This window comes from Diorhabda sublineata, chromosome 2, assembly GCF_026230105.1.
Source record: "Diorhabda sublineata isolate icDioSubl1.1 chromosome 2, icDioSubl1.1, whole genome shotgun sequence".
Lineage (NCBI taxonomy): Eukaryota > Metazoa > Arthropoda > Insecta > Coleoptera > Chrysomelidae > Diorhabda > Diorhabda sublineata.
The window spans coordinates 32,548,766-32,570,752 of record NC_079475.1 but is presented as its reverse complement, the minus strand read 5'-3'; the positions used below and the strand labels follow the sequence as shown (position 1 = coordinate 32,570,752).

The following is a 21,987-nucleotide window of genomic DNA, read 5'->3' as shown; positions in this document are numbered from 1 at the left end:
ATCAATCAATTGCGGTACCCACCTTGCAGATTGTTTTTGTCACCTTTTATAGAAAGTTTAGTACACTCGGTGGGTTAAAATTCTTCATTAGCCACTTCCCGTAATTTTATTCAACGATCGTTAAGTACAAAGGAAATGAGTTTCTACAATTGTTACATTAAAAGACGGTTCCGGACTTTCAGTATCTTTCAGTAACTGTATGTTAAATTTTGACTGACAACATCAGAAACATTGACCATAGTGTTGTCAGAAAAACCACCTTGTTTGACTCAGTAAAATTTAAAAATTCAATTGTTACACACTGTATATTTTGTATTATAAACAATATGTGACATATATCGTCTGTATTTACTCATACTTTATATTAATATCTGAAACTGTTATTATTCACCAGTAAAATAAAAGTTAAGATATGATAAGATTATCTAAATAAAATGCTCACCTGTAAAAACGACGAACTATCCGTTTCTTTCAAAGCCTCAATACAAAATTGCAGCAACGCCGTAGTATGTTGTAACCTTTGAGTACATGTGGCCGCTTGATCTTTCAAGACTCCTTTCCTCATTTCTTTCTCTTGTCGGATGAATTCGATCAAGTTGTTCCGCCTTTCGTGAATTGCTTCTATTAATACTTGACATTGTCCTGATATGATATTTTCGAAATCATCACAGTTGTGCTGAAACAATGAGAACGATTATTTTTGTGATTATAGCTAATGACGCAACACATTCAAGTTCCGTAAATAATCTATTATTAAAGTGTAGCCTATTATTAGGTTATAATTAGGTTATAGTGAAAATATTCTGTTTAAATCAGATAATTTAGAGGAATCATTTGCTATTATTATGGATAATGACAAGTGATATTAAAAATACAATGAGGCAATTCATATATAGCATGGAAAATTTCGAAAAATATTCTATTTAATTGATAATATAGTTGTAGACTAGAAGTCTGCATACATAAAGAAAGCAGATTACTGTAAACACTGAAAACCAGCGTCGGTTTTTCTGCTGGTGCATGCACAAAAGAAGCTGATTGCTTGCCAGTAACAAAGCCGATTTCATGGAGTAAGGATATAGAGTTTCTCCTCAGAGGAAGAGTTTGTGCTATTGAAAAATGTGTTGTTACGAATACAAAGAGCCAAGCACAGAATCAAAACTGAGCAGTTTATTGAGAATATCTTCATCACTTCTCGACTTTGAAGCAAGATTAGCAACGCTTTTGGTAGTACATGAGAAAGGCATTATATATATTTAATTATATCTCAAAAAAAATTTAACGGCGCCTAACAAAAGTGTGGTGCAACTGGTACAAACAGCCAATTTTTCCCGAAGAAAGACTTGTTAATACGACCAGACGAGTGAAACCTTCTGTATCATGAAGTGTACCCCAATGTGTGAATGTTGAAGAAACTAGTGCAGCATATGTGGATGAAGAAGCATATAAACGGCAAGAGTAGTGAGAAATTTGAGAAGTTGATGTGAAAACTCGACCCTGTAAATGACAGTATTTGATTTCCTGGTATTTTACGTTCATGGGGCAGCAAACTTAAAAAAAAAAACATTTGTGATCATCCTCCTCCTCTGTCACCGATCGCTCAACTTTTTGTCGTAAATATTCTAATTTGTATAATTTCAGCATTCCTTCTTCTTCTTTACTTTTTCTTTTTAATCGCTTTAGTGTTATTACGAGGGCCGTTTTCAGCCTCCAATCGCTCCGTGCAGAAGCAAAAGAAAGCGGGCATGTACTGTAGGCGATTGCAAAGCTCTCGCACTACACACTCCGCCATTATTGACATTCAGGCGTCAGTCGGCGTTGTGCTTAAGCCATGTAAACATGTCCGCCATTATTGATGCTTCCGCCAAGTGTAAATCGTTTTCTACAAGCTGAAGGCCATAGTGCTGCAGATATAAATCGGAGAATGAGTCGTGTGTATAGGGAGAACTTCATGAATGATGGTGCTGTGCGTAAATGGTATTGTTAAAGTTTAAAGATGGCCGTAATGATGTGCATAATAAAGGTGTCCAAGGACGCAGATCTGTAGTTTCAGATGACCTGGTTCAACGAGTTGACAGAATGGTTAAAGAAAACCGCAGATTCACAGGTCTGTTTTATACTGTATTTTTAATGAACGGTTAGGCTGCATTGGTGGCTTGTCCACAGATATGACAAATGTCTCAATCTCTTCGGTGATTATGTCGAAAAGTAACCGAAGTGTACCAATCTTATGGTAATAAAATTTTTATTGATGTAGGTGGTAATTGAAAATAAATAAAATTATTTTCCTAAAACGACTTCTTGTATCTAAAAATGTATAGAGCCATCATCAGTATTTGGAATGACCGATCACTTCGAAGAAATGTCAAGGAAAAGCTATTTGAGTTCTTCAAAAGAAAAATAAATAAAAATGAGAATAAAACCGACTTAGATGTTTGGTTATACAAATATAGATGTATGACATGTAGTATAACCATAAACACGTTTATTTTTGACAAGTTTTGACCTACACAATATTTGATTCAATGGGCTTTGTTTGAAGAAAAAACCGACAGAAAACTTTTAATGGAAAAATATAAGTTCCTTAGGCCTGTCTTTTTTTCGTTCAATCATTTACAGAAAGGAAAGAAGACCGATTAAATAATACAACGGCGTGACTTTTCAGAAATTGAGAACTCAACGGCGATTATATTATTTTTCACTAGGTTTATGATGTTATCTTTATAAATTTTACATAAATCTGACAGATATAGTAGCTTTAATATTCAGTAGTAAAAACCGAAGGACATATATGATAATTGTTCTAAAAAAATTCGAAAATGCTTGTTATGTATAAGCATCAAGCTTGAAAAAGTTGTTATAATATTTTTGATAATTTATCAATGTTCGAGGGTTATTCGGATAGAAAATTTTTTGCTAATTATAGAAATAAAAGACAGTACAAAAACAATTAATCTAAAGATGCAATTAATAAAAGAACATCTAGAAAAGTTAAGTGAAGATCCAAAGGTTTTAGTTGCTATAGTTCATTAAAATGTAATTCCAATACGCCTGATGTTAATAATTTAATTATGATGTTCTTCGTCAATTTTGAAGTAGGGTTTCATTGAGTTGGCATTATTGTAATCCGTAATTTTGATGAGCTCCTGCTCTTGTACACCACTTTTTGCCAACCGAGGTCGATCTATTGGAGTGATTAGTAATTTTTTTCCCTTGGTATTAAACCAATCGTTTCGACAGATGATTTTTTCCAATTTTTAATCGTATTTCTTCCATTGACGATTTATTCTTAGAAGTAATCTATTGATTTTAGTATTTGGCCCCTTTTGACATCAATTTTATAAATAATTTGTTAGGACAAACGTTGTTGTCGTTGTTTTCTATTAAAATTTTGATTTCAGCACACATTCTTGAACCACCTTGGCAAGTCTAGCTGGTACAGGATTTTATTCAACTCGATTTTTTACAGAATCATCGCTGTTTGATTCGATTAAAAAAGTCAGTCAAGCAAGCATCAGCATCCTGACCTCGCCAAGCTAATTCTATCACTGCTGTGTGACAGAATTTTGGTTGGAGCCATTCAGGGGCATTTTCATTCCATAAATTTTTCATTTCACTATTTCTACGGAGCTTGATGCTGTTTAGTTTATTTACAGGGATCTGATTCTAATTTACGTCGTACGGAATCACGGGCAGTTCGCGCTTGTTGTAAAAATCTTTTGAATGGGTCAATATTAACTTTCAATTCTTTATAATATTTTTCTTGTAATAGCTAATTTATTAGGTTCAACATGGTTTTGAGAGTAGTAGTCTTAAACTCTGTACCGTCTTCTCATGTTCACAGCCCAATCCTTCAAGATCAAAGCCAATTCTTTAGCTCTCGGATTTTTATCTAATTGACAAATGCTTTCCATACAAATTTTTTATTGTAAACGGTATTTTTTAGTATGTTTGATTCTATAATTTAATTAATATTCTCATCAGTATTTGAACCAAATTGATATATTAAATATTTGAACCATCAAATCGAAATAAATCAATGTATTCATGACAATGTGATAAAGTGAAAACAGCCCATGGAATCTGATTTCAGTATAATGTTGTACTGATTAGTTGTCTTCAAACAGACGACTTCAAATTAATTGATTTTATTGGATTTCTACTGGAGCAAAAACATTTCACATAAAGAAAACTTCCTTGTGAGGTAAATGAAGAGTGTTAATTAAACATTATTAGTTACGTGTAAAAATAAAGAAATCGATGAAAAGTTACGTGATTTTTATCGCAATAGTGCCTCGTTCTATGGAATGACTAATTTAAAAGTGAAAATGGTAGCACAGTATATGGCAAAGGTCTATATACAGGATTTTAAAGTAGAAAAAAGTAAGTATATATACTCACTTATCTAATATTTCACTAGATCCTATTACATATATGATAACCTGGATAAACTTTGATAAAAATAATCATAAAATTTAAATAGCAAACCCTGATGGTTTAACGAATAATTCTATACCTCAGTCCTTATACACGATAATACGATAAATATGTTGTGCTACCATTCTTGACATTGAGAAGATTACAACAAAAGGAAGCCATTCGGAAGGAAGCATTTCAAAGTTCTTCCAGTTATAAATTCAACGTTAGGATGACCGCACTTCTATCGAATTTTTGATGAAATCAATTCAATGTTGTAAAATTAAACACCAAAGTGTACTAACCCTAATATATTCCGAGCTTTCGAATACTTATGTATTCATCGCCTGGGAATCAGTTAGTTAAGAATTGCGGTGTGATAAATTTTGTAACATCTTTTAAAAACATTAGATTCATCAACTTCAAAATTCAATATTCAAATTGACTCTTGAAATATATATATATATATATATATATATATATATATATATATATATATATATATATATATATATATATATATATATATGTATATAGACAATAGGTGTGATATCGATGTTAATGTTGAATATTTTACAAATTTTGGCTAAACAAAATTCCATATTAGTGCCCATACATTTGATAGACTGAGATTTAAATTTGAGCAATAATATTTAAATGTTGTTAGGCATCTGTTTAAATACTAACAAGACTATTGATGGCAACAAGAAATAGTTGAAAAGAAGTAACAAATTAGGAGAAGGTTAGTTACCATATATAGGAATAATTTGTATTGTTGTAGAATAAGTATTCTGTATTTTGACAAATTTAGTTCGTGAGGGTTTAGTATAATAAACAATTAACATTTAAAATAATAGATAATAATTCTCTAATAAATACCAGCATAGAAGTGATAGTCTAGTTGTGCCGTGCCCTCATTTACACACGAATAACATATTACAACACAGTTGTAAAACCTTCTTAGTTCTAAAGATAAAAATATAAATTTCATTCTATGTTCAAAGCTGAATAATAAAATGCGTGTTTCACATTTAGCCCAGTCGTTGGAGGCAATTTTCCGCCAAAAGAATATGATATAAGCAAAAAACGTTAATTTTTATACAAGTACTTCAAAGTATAAGAATTTATTTAAGAAAAACTTCAGAGGTTTATCGATTTCTCAATGTAAAATAACAATTGGAAAATAATTTTTATTTTCAAAATTTCCCATTATTTCAGTGTGTAATGAAGATAGAAGAAAATAGAAAATACCACGTTGTAGGGTAAGTTTTTCTCGATAAAAAAACTCCCTTACACTTTTTTTGTAAAAGCTATGGTTTTCTCGAAAAAAGTTCGTAAATCTATCAAGTCGTTTTTCTAAGGCAATCAAGCTTATAAAAACCTCGTATAGACGCCAGAATTATCAATTTTTATTGAATTATTCATAAAATTACTTTCGTAGAAATGAATATTTTTTTATCTAAGCAAACAATTGAAAATTGTGGAAAAATTTCGATATTTTTCGTAGAAATTTATCTAGAATCTACAACTTTATCACTGTCGATATCGGAATCTGATTATTCACTTTCAGATTCATCGTCACTTGACTCATTTGAGAGTTGGGGGAAATTTTTACAATTATCACGATCACAAATTTTACAAGCTAAAAATTTCTCGTAGCAAGTGATCTTACATTTATATATTCTTAAAATGCAACATTTTCTAAACATCTGAAAACAAAATTATTCAAATTGATCAAGTTTAAGCAAAGTTACAGATAATTCGTATTTTACGCAGCATTAATACTTTCTAGAATTTTTTCCGAGAAGACTATAGTTTTTACAAAAAAAGTGTACAGACCCTTTTTATCGAGAAAAACTTATCCCACAACGTACTATTTTTTATTTTCTTCTATATCCACCACAGCCTGCAATAATGGAAAATTTTCAAAATCAAAATGATTCTCGGAATTCTTTTTACTTTGAGAAATCGGTAGATCTCTGAGATTTTTTTATATCAAAAGCCTACTTTAAAGTACTTTTTATTTTACCTTTTTTGCTTATAACTTGTGGCTTCCATCAACTGGGCTAATTCTCTGTTTTGAATGAGTTTAAAATTTATTTCAAAATTATAGTATTACCACTATGTTATTCAGTAATACGTTTATGTAAGTTTGACGAGAAATAAAAAAAATTGGGGAGATTTTTCGTTTTACCCTTAAGTTTTAACACTTTATTTTGTTTGAAGTTGGATTTTTTGAAGATGATAACTTGGTTATCGAAACTCAGACGTCAGATAGTATAATTGTTGGTGTACTGGTAGTGTAAACAGTGTGTTCAGTATTTTTTTGTAGTTCGTTTAGTGTGAATCGTATTAATCATTTACAGTTATCATCAGAAATTTGGTTTCAGCACAAAGTGCTTCAACTTATTATGCTCATAGGGTTGGACAACACATGTACAATGTACTAGAGACGTGTGTGACGAAGAGGTTATATTGATTAGCCTGCAAAGTAATGGTATTTATCTCCATTATATTTCGTTTCTTTGAGTCTATTTTAAGAGTATAGTTTATAAGAATTCATCTTAAACTCTTCAAAAACTAGAAAATCGAATCGCGGTGAAATATAATGCCTGGAACGATTAAAAATTCGTCAAGGTCATTTGTTGACAGATTAAAATATTGTATTATGCTTAGGATTGATTTTACTTAGATATCTCTCTTTTCTACTTAAACGAATAATTTTCTTATGAATACGAGAAATATATTTCACAATAAATCATAGCCTTCCCATGTCTGACTATCAACAATTATGATTGGATTTAGTTTCTAGTGAACAAGAATCGAAGCATTTTTTGTATGGAGTGCTTATACAACTAAGATTGAACATAATGGTCCGTTCGACGTACTTTTACTAGACTGGTAGTATAATTTTACATTATACGGAGGTTGCTAGTCTTGAGATATGGCAATACTGATGTGAATATGTCAAATATGACATTGCCAAGTACTCAAAACGTGTTGTCATACAAGTGTTATTTGAGTTGCTCACAGGAACATTCAACTTGTTCAAAAAATGGAATTAAATCGCGAACATTTTCGTGGGATCATGTTCTATGACTTTAAACATGGATTAAATCAATAGCAGAGTGCCCATCGAATTTTATTGATGAAGCACCATCTCGAGCCACAGTCTTTCGTTGGCTACAGGATGAATTTCGTGAAGGTCCGAAGTTCCGTAAAGTGATATCGCACTAATTCCACTTGTTCCATTTGTTCGCTTTGAATCCCGCATAATTGGACAATCATTCAAAAAAAGCTTGTGTTAATTGGTGCAAAGAAGAGGATCTATGTCATGGGTCTACGCATATAATCCTGAAACTATAACTAACTGAGAATAATCGTCAGAATGGGTCTTAAGACGAGTCAAATCCAACAAAAGTTGTTTGCGCACGAAACACGTCGAAGCAAATGGTCGCCCTGCTTTTCGGAATAAGAAGTGTTCGAAAAAAATCAGGAAAATAAATCGCAGAAGACGAATCATTCTCCACCATGACAATACGAGTTTTCATCTATCAGTTCATACAAAAACGTTTGGTTCTTGTTTGGGATCCATTGATATCTTCTTATTCCCGAAGCATAAAATAAATTGTGAGGTAAACATTTTCCTACATCTGAAGAATGGGTTGATGCGTTCGAATCACATGTTTTGGAGGTACCTCAATCGGAATGGAAAAATTGCTTGTAAACTCATGTAAAAGTGATTCCAATGAAGAATATTTTGAAAAACAATAAATCTTAAAATTTTGCATCATATGCATACTTAATACTACCAAAAACGGAAAACTTAGTAACGAGGTTTTAGTATTTCTCGTATTATTTTTCAGTGTTTCATGTTTCTACTATAATTTCTTTCAAAAAATGAGATTTTTATGACAGTTATGAAGAAAAGCAGGAAGAAACCAACAATTTATTTTTAATGTACTGATTTTAATAATGTAACTGGTTTTATATATTAGTTTAAGTTTTTGAAACAAAATTAATTTATACTTGTTTTGATACTAAACAAAAAGTAAAAATATTTTTTATCGCTTCTAAAAATTAGGATGTTGTCGAGCCGTGTACGGAACGAGTTTGAAATATAACTACTGATAAGTGTTTCTCTAGCAAAAATACTAATAATTGTAGGCACTATGTCATCAAATACTAGCAACTTGTCAATTCACAAAGCTAACCTAAATGAAAAAGTGCACGGCTCGATGCATGATTCAGTAGAAATCGAACAAAAAAATGGCTATATACTAAAGGCAATTGGTTTATACAAGAGCACAACATTTGACAAAAGGTAAATGTATAAATTTTATAAGAAGTAACAACAGTCAAATAATAACTATGAAAAAAAGTAAAAGTACAGATAATAAAAGATTAGCGATCAGCATCTATCACATATGTAGATACTGTTGGGAAAGTACGGAAAATCTGAAAGATACGTACGAATACATAGAAAATGTACAATACAAACTATATTAGAAAACTAATTTTAAATGATGTAGTAAAATATATTTATCGATTTGGATAATAAGAACCTACTAAAATGTTACATTTACTTCGAAATCCGGTTAAAGTAAGATTTTTAATTCGGTTTTAATTGCATACATTTATAAGAAAGTACATTATACAGATTTTCAGACGGAAAAAACTAATTTTCTGACGTGAGATACAAATTTATTTCTCCGAGTGCAGTACTTTTGAAACTAATTGAGTCCAATTATGAACATTTTAGAAATATAATTTCATGTTGTACTTTGAAGTGAAAGAAAATTGCAGACGCAATTTGATTGTACAAAGTCGAATATAAAGAATAGGGAGAGTTATTTCAACTGAAAATGATATAGTAACAGAGGCACTTTTATTCGAAATACCAAACAAATATATACTTAAAAATGTAAGTTAGGTTGCTAAGTCGTAACCAGGTAGGAAATAATATTTTAATAATAAATTCATTTGAATTAATGCAAAATCTCCTGCATCTAATGAATGTTTATTCAATTCCACTTACTGCTACATAATTGATCTATAAACTAATTAAAATATCTCTATATAATTTGAAACTGTCTGATTTTGTGTGGTTCTAGCCAGATAGGTTTTACTGCCATACCAATAAGCTAAAAAATAGATAGTCGAAAAGATTTAGGCGTAAAAGAAATATGTAGTAAGACTGATGTAGAAGAAAATATAAGAATCAAAAATACATATTCATTTATCATATGGCAGAGTTTATTCATAAAGCAGTTTATACGAAGCCAGTAATTCTGGCGCCAGTCCTGCAGACAAGCCAGCGTTGGCCTGGCCCCTGTTGAAGCCATTCATTCACGGATTATTTTTCGGATCTCCACACACGGTTAAGTTAAGTTAAAAAATAATTAATTCGCGGTAAAGTCTGTTGAAAAAGAAATGTTTGAGGAACATCTCTGCACTATTAAGAGTAAATTTGATTGATATATAAGAAAAAAACGAAACGACTTCCATAGAAAAACAAAGACACAAATACCGTACGAGCATTCGCCATTGACTAGCGTGATACGTCTACACGCCTCCGCAACCCTAGAGAGGGAGTCGAGGAGTATGCGGACGGAGGTAACTGGCTTGAAAAATAGACAAGTGCTCTTTTCTGGCTATCGTTGACAGTCAGCCAATAACACAAGGCAAATACCAAGCCAGCGCTGCGATAACCACGTGTAAACTAGTCTTAAGTCTTCTCATTGATCCTCTTGAATGACTGCAATTACGAACTACTGATGAAATATGAATGTTAAACAAACTTTACCTAAACGAACAGCAGTGGAGCTCAATCATTCAGTCTGAAATTTAGAATTAAAAATTGTTATGCTTAATGTTTCAACATTTTCTAAGTTCACCCCCAAGAATTATTTTCATATTATTTTATTCATGCAAGCAACAATATCTGGCCACTTCTCATCGGGAATTTGGGGCTTCTTCCCATCAATCCCGTTTTCCTTTAACAAAGAAATTGTGAACTGTTATGATTATACGTCTTTTATCTTTCCCCAGTGGCTTATATTCTTTTTCTCTATATTTAAATAAGTATAACAAAACAAATTAAAGGCTGTTTAAACAAGAAAGGCCGCAGTTGAAATGAGGATTTTAGTCGTTGGCCTGTTGCATATTTTTATTTCAGGTAGGAAGCAAACAAAAATTTCTTAGTTTGGTTGTTTTAAGTTATTTGAATGCCACGGGATCATTTTTATTAACAAATATATAAAAACTTGAAAATCTGCTATCAAAACATATTCAACGTTTTTTGAAAGCAATGCATTTTTCAGGTTTAGATATAAAGGTGTGTTTTCATTAAATTTCGCTTGAAAAAAGGCCAGTCCTAAGTTTTTCCACAAACTACTTAAGTAACCGCTTTAAACACATTCTATTGGGACTCAAATTATTATGAGCATGACAGCTGGAATTACTCCAGAAAACGTGGTTTTGTACATAGACTATCTAATCGAAATAAAATTCAACCAATATAAGATATGTCTTTCAGACCTGCGAAATTTTAATTTTAAAATAAATCCTGGAAAATGCGAAGTTATCCAAATCGATGGTATAAAATTATCAGATGAGTTGAAATTTGTAATTATTCTAAATACCCGATACCAAAACGTTGCCGTCGTGATGGTGCCGAATCTACCGATAGCATAAACCTGGTAAGGATTCTTATTGACATAACCAACAAAATCTGTGATAGAATTGGAGTTTATTTTAGGCCGTATTTATCTGGCAACAAGTTTTCACTCTCAATTAAACATCCTCTCACAAAATTGTCTCATAAAAGATTAGATTCAGAGGAATGAGACTTTGAGGTCGAATATCTTCGAGGACAATGTAGTACACACTCAATAATAATTGAATTGATAATTTGAAAAAACACTTTGGCACAAAACGAAAAAATACTATTAATTTTTGTTTATAAAGTATCTAAATATAGATATGGTGTTGAAATATTTTCCTTATTTATTTATATGATTTCTATTCGTGGGGTGAATTAATTGACACTGCACTAACTTATAATAATACACTTATCACTATTACTTAACTAACTTAAATAATTTATTTAAATTCTTCGAAACTCTAACTAAAATGCGCTACACAAACTCCTTCTATATATATATATATATATATATATATATATATATCTCAAAAAATTCTCAAAACTTCTAGAAAATAAAGAAACAAAACAAATAAATAAATAGACCTCCATATAAATTATTCTAAAGAAACAATGTAAATAAACCTCCTGCTATAATAAAAACTTATATAAAACGGATTCCGCGGTTTATAAAGAGCATGTCAAAGGTGCTGCGCGATTATGCCGAATTTTAGAATTCCACTACATCTAGGCAGGACCGGCTTCAAGGCGAAGACGCGTTCGTAATAGTCTGTTAGATCATGTTTCATATAGAAATATATTATAATTCATGCAGTTCTGTAATATAAGTATAACTTTGCTTACCTCTATCTCCTCGTTAAGTCCCTTCAATTGCTGAATAAATTCAGTAGTCGCACGAGCTCGCTCTGATAACTGTTGTAAATTGTGAGACAAATCGGTCTGAAACAAAAATTTAACAATTCTTAAAATTGTCAATGGCAATAAGTACATTTGTATCCATATCTATATCCATACAAAAAAGAATAGTTGTAGAAATTATTATATTGCTTATGTTTTGAATCCAAATCAAATGACTGACTGATTGTCTGGTAATTTGTATAGAGTTCAAGAAAATCTTTTTTCTTATTGCTTTGATGCTTTTGTACAAGTTTTTATTGTGTGATATATGATATAACCATTATTTGCAAGATCCATGAATTTAGTTGAGCTTATAACAAAACACGAATCTTTCAAAGTGTCATCAAAGCAATCTGAAGTTCGTAAAACTTGACTGTAATTAAAATATATATATAAACTGAATATGAATTTAACTCTCTAGACATTGAAAGCATATGACACTAGCTTCGGTTTCTTAGCTTTAACTTTAAATTGAGGTCCAGAAAGTAACAAAAAGAAATAAAACAAGCAATAGTTAGCAATATTGCTAATTATTGATTTTCGTATAACAAATTTTCGATTGTACATTAAAATTTCAATCCAATTCCTATTTTCAATATACGTTTGGATATTATATAATAGATTTATTGAGTAAATCTATTTCACTCCATTTCCTAAAGGAACTGCTCGATGAGTGCTCGTTCAGAGATAGAAAATATTCGCCCACTTAACATACTTCGGATGGCTTCATGTAGCCTTTTCAAAGTGGGAAAATAACGATCTGATGATTGATGGTTTAGCTGCATTCTAAGATGAGACTACCAAAATACAATTGCCATAGAGGCAAACAGTGTAATATTAGTGGTCAAGTTATTTCTACTCCATAGAAGCTTCCATGCCTGTGGAGACAAAAAGTCCCCTCTAAGGATATGTCTTATGAAGTTCAGGTCGTTAGATTAGTAACTCTTAAATGTGAGACTGATACTTTGTACCCATCGGATAATAAACACCGTGGAGTATGACAATAGATCCAGAATTACATTCCTAGCTATGACGAATGTTCACAGATATCCATTATTTTGAATAACCATAAATCGTACTGAGAATCAATCGTATGTCAAGAAGAATGAATGTGTACTAAATTCTATTTCAATGCACCTGATTGTGGATTAAAAGAGTCCTACTAATATTACAGATATAAATATTTATTACTCAATAACGCTGCCGAAACAAGCATAAAAAATATTCTCTGTATTGCTGATAACAGGTGGTGAGTTTTAGTTAGTGTTGAAATAGTGATTTATAAATCCACTAAACTGTACTGGGTCGTTGATAGTAGTTTTATGAACGCGGTATTAAAATGTTTGGATTTGATTTCGCCATTCAAAGTTATTCACCATTTCTTTCTTTCGACATATTTCCTAATATGTTGGAAAATTAAGAGGTTTTGATATAATCTAAGATGATCTATTGATTAGTGCACCTACTATATATTCTCATTCTGAAATGATATTAAACTTACATAACCATTTCAAATACAATGTAATTCATCTGACTGAAACTGTTAGACTATAAACAATTGAGTCAAGTATCCGAAATAAACCTTGAAAACTAATGATTGTGACAATTTAGGAGAGAAATGCAAAGTTATGGAATCAATATTTTTTATATCAGTGCAAGGGGTGTATCTAAAGTGAAGAATACACTCCCTGAATATATTATAAGGTTGCGTTGACGGTGAGATACAATGGTGGATCAATACGTATGTGATTTTTTATAAAAGTTGTTCTATTTAAAAAATATGATTTGTCGAAGTCATCAAAGTAGGTATTTATATGTGAGATTATTATTTATAGCCAAATATCTTTCTTCCACTTTCAGTAGGTGATTGCGAGAAAAGAAACTGAAGGTGCAGTTGGTAACTTAATCCATGTATTTTTTCCATGAAAGCTGCATACGCATGTTTGCATTGTTCTGTAACGATTAGATTGACCTCGTACTTAATTAGTGTTATAAGTTTCGGTTTTTATCAAAATATAATTATTGGTATAAGTTATTAGTTGTTTTAAGAGCTCCGTCTCGCCAGTAACGCAGTCAGAAAATTGCAAATTGCAAATGCCAAAATTAGGTGCTTTTTAGGTGTTAATTAGATGCTCTGTAATTCTCACAGCGGAATACTGAAAGTTGCGGTGCTAGAAAAACGTGATGCTAGCAACGCAATGAAAATAATTACAATACATTAATTGTTGAGGTAATAAAATAAGGTGCTGAAGAATCAATATCGCGAAAGTGCCCGAATAATTGATAAACGAATTAATTTACGTGAGATAACGAAAATAAAAATTAGGTTTCTCTAAAATTAAAATCGATACTCAATCAGATTTCAACTAAGCAGGAACATTGGTTGCTAATTAGATGCTTGTAGGGAATTCAGATGAAAAAAATCATATGCGAACGGGAGAAAGATTCAGGGTACCTGATACTACTTTAAAAGTTGAGAAGCTAAGCTTGAAGAATTAGTAAAATTTTTAACCGTCCACAAATTTAATAACGAGTAGAATTCAGAATTGTGCTCATTTTTCTAAGATTTGTTGAGTAAAACTGAGAGTCAAACTGCTTATTCATATTTACAAAAGGATAATTATTCTCAATCTAAAAACGGGAACTCACAAGTAGAAAGAATAATTCCAGAACATAAGTCATGTTTATTTTTAAATCAGTGATCCTCATAGGAAAAATTATAGCTGAGTCTTACATGATTATTGAGTGATCACTCAATTGGCACCTTCATTATATGGTAGTTTTTTAAGATACAAAAATTCTACCAGGACTTAATACATCAGGTATGATGGTTTTAAGGTCTCCAAATACTGTAGAAACGATATTTCTAGATTGTCTCCTGATTATTTAGTTAGCACTTAATTAGCACCTTAATTTATGTCAGTTTGAACGATAAAAAATTTCTAATAAAACTTACTACATCAGGCATAGTGTTTTAAGGTCTCTAAACAATGTAGAAATGATATTTCTTGACTGTATCCTGATTATTTAGTGAGCACTTAATTCTATATAAGCTTTCAAAATGGAAAAACCCTAATAGGACTTAGTACATCAGGCATGGTGGTTTCCAGGTCTCCTACCCCCGTAGAAATGATTTTTCTTGACTATCTTTTGATTATTCAGTGAGCACTTAATTAGCACGTCATTCTCTAACAGTTTTGAAGAAAAAAATCATCCCCTGGACGTATTGCATATCTCTTGGCGGTTCTATGGCTTTTATCACTCATAAAGTTGAATGTATTGCAATGTTTCCTTTTTTCCGTTAAAGAACTTCGTTATCTCACGGAAATTAACTCGTTTATTAATTATTTAATTAATAAATAAAAATAAATATTTTAATTATTTAATAAAATTAATACCTCAACAATCAATATATTGTGATTATTTTCATTGCGTTGCTAGCATCACGTTTTCCTAGCATCGCAACTTTGAGTATTCCGTTACTGTGAACTTTTATTTAAGAAAGTAAAATTAAACCACCCAAGTCTAGTTTAAGCGTATGATACGTATGAAGAACATGAGAGAATATTTGAATATTTTGATCAAATAAAAAAAAACTCCTACTTTCGAAATCAAACTTAGTGATATCAATTTTGTAGTCTGCCTGTAATTGAATGAAATTTTTTTCATCAACATATACTATTATTATTCAACAATACATTGAGAGAAGAAAGGCGATGCTATTTGTTTATAGCTAAATATTATAGGTAGATGGTCGAAAACAACCGTTCAGTATATCTGCGAAATATGATTGACAAACAAAATCTGGAAGATGTCAACGAGGTTTCTAATGCGGGCTTTACACGATCATTCGAAACGATATTCATAGCGAAGTTTGACATTCCAATTGAAGGTGTAATCAAGATTGATGGAAAAATGATTCCGGCGGGTTTTCAAATATTTCGAAATTCGAGCTTCAATTATGTTTACTGGTAGATTGGCAGTTTGAATGGTGTGGTGACTCAATTGTTTGGAAATATTGTTGTTAATGTTACTGGAAAGTGTTGGTAATCGCGATTACCTGGCAACGTTTTATAGCAATTTATGAAGCTTTTTCGGAAATGTAGGAAGAAGTACTTCCTTACACATTACATGAAAAAAAAAACACAAAAAAAGCTTTAGAAAAACTACAACGTACATAGAAATGAAGCCAACGTAACAAGCTAACAAAATCTCTCTAACAAATTTTACTCAAAGACTCAAAGATTGAAGTAAATATTAATTTGATATGGTAACCATTGTATTAAACTTTATTTCCCACAATATGAAAACTTAACCTTCCTAACCACCCTCTCATATGTTTTCCTTTTATAGATATTCTAATTTTACAATTTTTTCGAGAACATTTACTGTGTCAGTATTTGACGTGCCAGTCCCAATTTTTGAAGTCTTGTGTCAATAGTATTATCTGATTATCATCTTTGTTTTCCCTTCATTTCTCTAATGATTGGTTCCGTTGTACCAATTATTGGTTCCGTAGTACCACTGTAACTCTCTCTTCAATATCCTCTCCATCGTCCCAATTTTTGCAGGCCTACCTCTTCCACTTCATAACATCCAAGTACTTAGTAGAGCCTTACTCACAGTTAATTTCCATTTTTAATTTTTGTATTTTTGTTGTGTTTGATTCACTACAAATTTCCAGTTTTCAGTCTATACGATTTCTGGCTTCTTTTCCATTTTTTGTTATAAGTGTAGGAATGTTTATTTTATATTGTTTCCTCTAAAACAGTTTGGGATTGCACATTTTTACAATATTTTTCTAGGCAATTTCTGGAAAATTAGTCCTTAGTAGTAAACTGTATAATTGAATTTTGGATGTATACATAGTGATTTGATTTAATTACACATTTAATGGATATCTAAAGCAAGATTTATGTAACCATTAGAATGTCGTTGGTGTTCAGATTCTCACATAATCAGGAACTCTAACCCGCATTCTATATTGAACTAAACAACAACAATAATAAACCTACTCTACAGAATTATAGTCTACGGTAATTTTGTTGAATATGTGAGTTATTACGTCGGCAGTATAGATCCGTAATAGCAATGGTTGAATTAATAACAATATAAAACAAAACAAAAACTTCATTTGTCTCTTTTTATGATTTATAGGTTAATTATGCACAAAAACGGAAAGAAAATACCTTTATTGTTATTAATTACTTGTTATTATTATTGGTATGAACTTATAGTCATAATATAGCGCAACAGTCCACATAGTGACTTTACAAAAACTTAAAATGTTGCCTGGAAAATAAAAAAATAATGATTCTGATACTTATTTATCAAAGTAAAAAACGAATATCTTTACTTTGATTTTTTTTCCAATTACACATGATCTAATACAACCAGTACCTCAGCAACCGAAAAAATAATCGCAGAAAAGTAGGTCTTCTCTTAGTAATTTTTATTTCTATTTGCACCAGAACAAGGAAAACACCATCTTATTACTACAGAAGATTCTAACGACTAAATAAGAGATTTGGCTCGTGATTAAAACAGTGGAGTTTGTTGATGATGTTAATATCACGGATCAATAGACTAAGTGTGAAACATTATCAACGAGTTTTTCCTTACAACAGAATAAGCAAAACACTATTTTATTACTACAGAAGATTTTAACGACTTATTAAGAGATTAAGTTCTTGCTTAAAACAGTGGAGTTTTTCACAAAAGAAGAGGATATGGAGTGACATAAAAAGAAATTGGCATACTCCGTGCTCCCAGCTAAAGCCGCTTATTCATTGAAAGTTATACAAAAGCGCAAAAGCTATTTTATTTCACAACGGAAATATATTTCCATCTCTTCCAATTTCTCACTATAAGTAGCTGGTTGGAAACTTGAAATGACAGATTTTTATGGAGCGGATGTATGAAGTATCCGTGTTATCTATGCTTATTTCAAGTTGGGGTTCTTGTTTGTGCACAAATTAGAAATATTTTCACCGATGTGGTCAAAAAGAGAGTTAGAACATATTTAAAGCCATGTATTTTCAGGTGATAATAAAGATAAAAACTACAAAATGTTCGTTGAAGACATGCTACAGCTTTTAAGGGCATGGTCTGCAGTATGTCTTTGAAAGTACAAATACTCATTCAGATGAATGTTAAAACAAAAACAATGATGGCAAATTGAAAAGAGCAGGAAGAACGTTTTAATTAGGGCAATGAAAACAAACAAACTACATTTGGGGTTTTAATAAGAGAAAGTATTTATGAATTTAAAAAAACGAAAATGTGAATTTTTCAATTAGTTTCCATTTTTTTGTAATGTATTTTGATAGAAAAAACTGAATAGAAATAATAAACCTATTTATTGGACTCCTAAATATAAAAACAGTAGAACTACTCGTAAGTGGAGGAAATACTACTAAGAAAATCATTCAAAGGATCCACGTAGGACCCTGAGCATACTATAAATTCCGACCTTCATTGCTCTGCAAAAAAATCAGTAGATGGAATATACAAAACAGCAAAAAGGCCAACAGAGTAATCTATGGAGGAGAAACGAAGAATTTGACAAAAGCTGATGAAGAAAAACTTAACAACAATGAAAGAAAAATGGAACGAAGAATTTATAGACCAAAATAGTTGACGGACAATATCGAATCCGTATGAACACTGAAATGAGAAGAAATTTAAATGACGAAACTATCACCAGATTTATAAAATCTCAGCGAATACGATGACTAGGACACATAAAACGGATGAAAAATAATAGTGAAGTTGGAACAATAACAGAATGAAAACCCTTAGGAAACCGGCCCATATATGAACAAAATGGGAGCTCATGGATGGTGGAATTATACCCAGAACAGGAAAAAATGGAGAAAAATAGTGGAAGAAGCCAAAACATGCAAGGAACTTAAGATTAAAGAAAAAGGAATAGAACGTGGACTGACTCACCACATAAAACGAGACATATTGGAATGTACAACCGATTATATAATAAATTTTAAAAAAGAGTAAATCTAATCTTTTCGCTTCTGTGTATATACAGAAAAGTGTGTGATTTGGAATAATTCTCTGATACTAATTTTTTACACGTTTGTAATAAAAATAACACTAGTACTATAAATAGGCACAGACACAATAAAATTGAAACAAGCTGCGACATTTAATTTTTGGTTTAAGACCTCGTGATTTTAGGAGGCAATGGTAAAAGAGAATATCTGCATTAATAATTATTTTTCCTAAAAATAACCATCACTCAAACAAATGAAATGCACGATAAGTACTTTGAACCATCAAGGAGAGTAGTGAAAATTGTTTTACTGAATTTCAGTTGGCCGAAACACGAAAAATGTGTAACGATATGGATTAAGAATTGGAAATATTGACGATATAGTGTTGGCCTATTAAAAGTTTCGATTGAACCTGGAAGTTGTAACGCATCTAAGATTTTCATTATTGACTTGACAGAGAAAGCCTTCCGCAAAGTGAATGTCGCGTTTTCTCACAATTGACCACAAACGCAATCATGTGACAACTTTGTAGGCGTGTTTGATGTATGTATGTATTCATATAATTCAGGGTATCATGAATACTATAACCTAAGGGATGTATATTGTCTTCCCTTTTCTTGTTGTGGCACTGGGGATCTTCATTGTTTACAGCTGATATATTAACCCATTCCTTTTTAGGAAATTAAGTAAGTGGGATTGCTCTAGCTTCCAGAGATCTTCTGTTTCATACGCTCCCAAGTGAAATGCTTTGAAGTTCCGTAGTCCCTAACACGTTTAGAGATTGTAGATAGAAGTATCGTCTTCTACGTAACAGAATGTATGTTGCACTCTCTGCTGAATTTAGCATCTTGAGGCAGTGGTACTAAAAGAAAACTTAACATTGTATTTAACGTACTTGTGGACAAACTTGGAACCCCTACAACACATCAGAGATCAAATAGTGACTCGCCAAAGAAGGGAATTGAAAAAACTAGTGACCATAGTTAGCAAAAAATATTTTTTTAGAAGAACAACTTATGGATACAGAAGTTTTCATGCTCCAATGCTCCACCGTTAGCCCTATTTCTTGTTTCCAAATCTGAAGAAATGGCTCGGTGGAAAGGGATATCAATCCAACGATGGAATAATTTCACAAAGAAATATTGTTTTGGAAGCCCCGGCAAATATTGATAAATATTATTTTTTGGAAAGTATAAACAAATAGCAGAAATGTGGAGAAAGTGCTCTAAAGAGACTACGTTGACAAAAAATGATTTTTCATCTTAACACGAGTGTTAACAGTCACGGTCTGCTGGTCCCGCCCTTGTTCATCCAAAATTTGCACTAAGCCATTCGCAGAATTACATTAATGTTTCCCTATGTTCATTTTTCGAACAATGGATACCATTTCAATGGACCCTTCCTATAATTACTACTGTAACATAAAATTACTCGGTTTCGGTATATTTGGTCAACGGCACTCTGCTAATCTTCCGTCCCTTCTTAATAACCTTTATTGGTCACTCTGCGGGTAGGTAGGGTGAAAATACATTAAATAACGGAAAGTGTTTCTGTTGACCTTTACGTAAGTTCCGGATCGATATATCCTGTTGATAAATATTCATGTGCAAACATTCGATGTGGGCACCACTATAAGCGATGAGGTTTAATCACACTTCTAGAGTTAGTTTCACTGAAAATTCATAATTTCTAATTGGGAAGTATCTTCTTAATAGCAACAACAAGACAGCAAAAGGATTTAGGATACTCGGATACGGAAGAAAGAATAAACATAATATTAAACTGTCATCTGTGCAACAAAATCTGCACGCCGCATTATCTGCTAAGTCTAGCGTCTGTAAGTGTTTGTTGAGGCTACAGTGCCATCATAGGAATCTTGTTAGTATTCGTAGATTTGTCTTATTTAGGTTGATACATTCAGCAGATCTTCTCTGGTTATAGTTTCCTGGAAGAGTCAACTCCTGGAGGTTGATTTTGCTAGGAATCTACCTTCTTTTCCAGTGCTTTGTCCCCTGTCTGCCGTACGTAAGGAGTCACAAATAAAATAAATCAATGTGAAAATCAAAAAGAATCGGAAATATACAAACTAAAATCAGTATCAATATTCGAATATATAAAACAAGGAAAAATCAAAGTAATACTAAGTAGGAAGGGAAGAGGAAGAAATAATTGATATGATAAAAGATTGTTGCTACACTTCATTAAGATATTTATTGTTACCTGTTATTAGGAAGTAGTAAATAAACAAATAAGAAAAGAATCAATTACCATTTGGTAACTTTTTTCGAATGCGCCTTAGAAGTATTATTTTTGGTCTCGGAATATAAGATTAAAATTTATAAGCCCCTTTTTTGTTTCACACTGAATTTCTTGATAACTATTAACAAAACAAAGTTAATTAGGTACTTGGATTGTTTTTGAAGTGTAAAGTTCAGTAGGAATCAGACTCTGTATTGAACTATTTTGTTTAAACAAAAAAATCAAATAATAACTTCAGTATAATCTCTAGCAAATAGAAGATATTTTCAATTTTTGTAAATAATATAGTAAATATGTTGTTTCCTTCTCGATAAATATAGATCAACTTTCTCGATTCATTAGAGAATAGTTAGCAATTTGTTAGAAGTACTTAGTCATAGAGGAAATATTTTATTTTTGTTAATTTGAATTAAACTTGGGTTGAAACGTAAAGCAAAGTGAATCCGATTAAAATACGATGGTATTTTTATACTGTTTGAATATACGATTTTGTCCATAGATAGATAAAACCAACAAAATAGCAGTTCATGAACCGAGAGAGAATCTATTAAAATGACAGTTTTTATGGGAGCACGCTTTTATAAATTGAACTGCGTTAGAAAAATATGGCTTTCATTATACATACAAAGGGACGAACGTGTTTAAAGTAGTAAATAAAGTAGAAAATATCAATAAATAAAACATACTATACCAGCGTTTCCCAACCTTTTCAGCGGGCCCCTAGGAAATCAAGCACAGTTT

The 21,987-nt window shown here is 31.5% G+C and overlaps 1 protein-coding gene across 2 annotated transcripts in view; it reads right to left on the bottom strand.

The window, feature by feature from the left end:
* Positions 1-21,987, bottom strand: part of LOC130453450 (E3 ubiquitin-protein ligase TRIM9) — a 149,874-nt gene that overhangs the window by 47,705 nt on the left and 80,182 nt on the right. For both annotated transcript variants that reach the window (XM_056793210.1, XM_056793211.1), the window contains exons 2-3: positions 11,924-12,019; positions 443-676 (exon numbers count right to left, since the gene is read on the bottom strand). In XM_056793210.1, the coding sequence (XP_056649188.1) occupies positions 443-676; positions 11,924-12,019 (330 nt within the window). The remainder of the gene's footprint in view (positions 1-442; positions 677-11,923; positions 12,020-21,987) is intronic.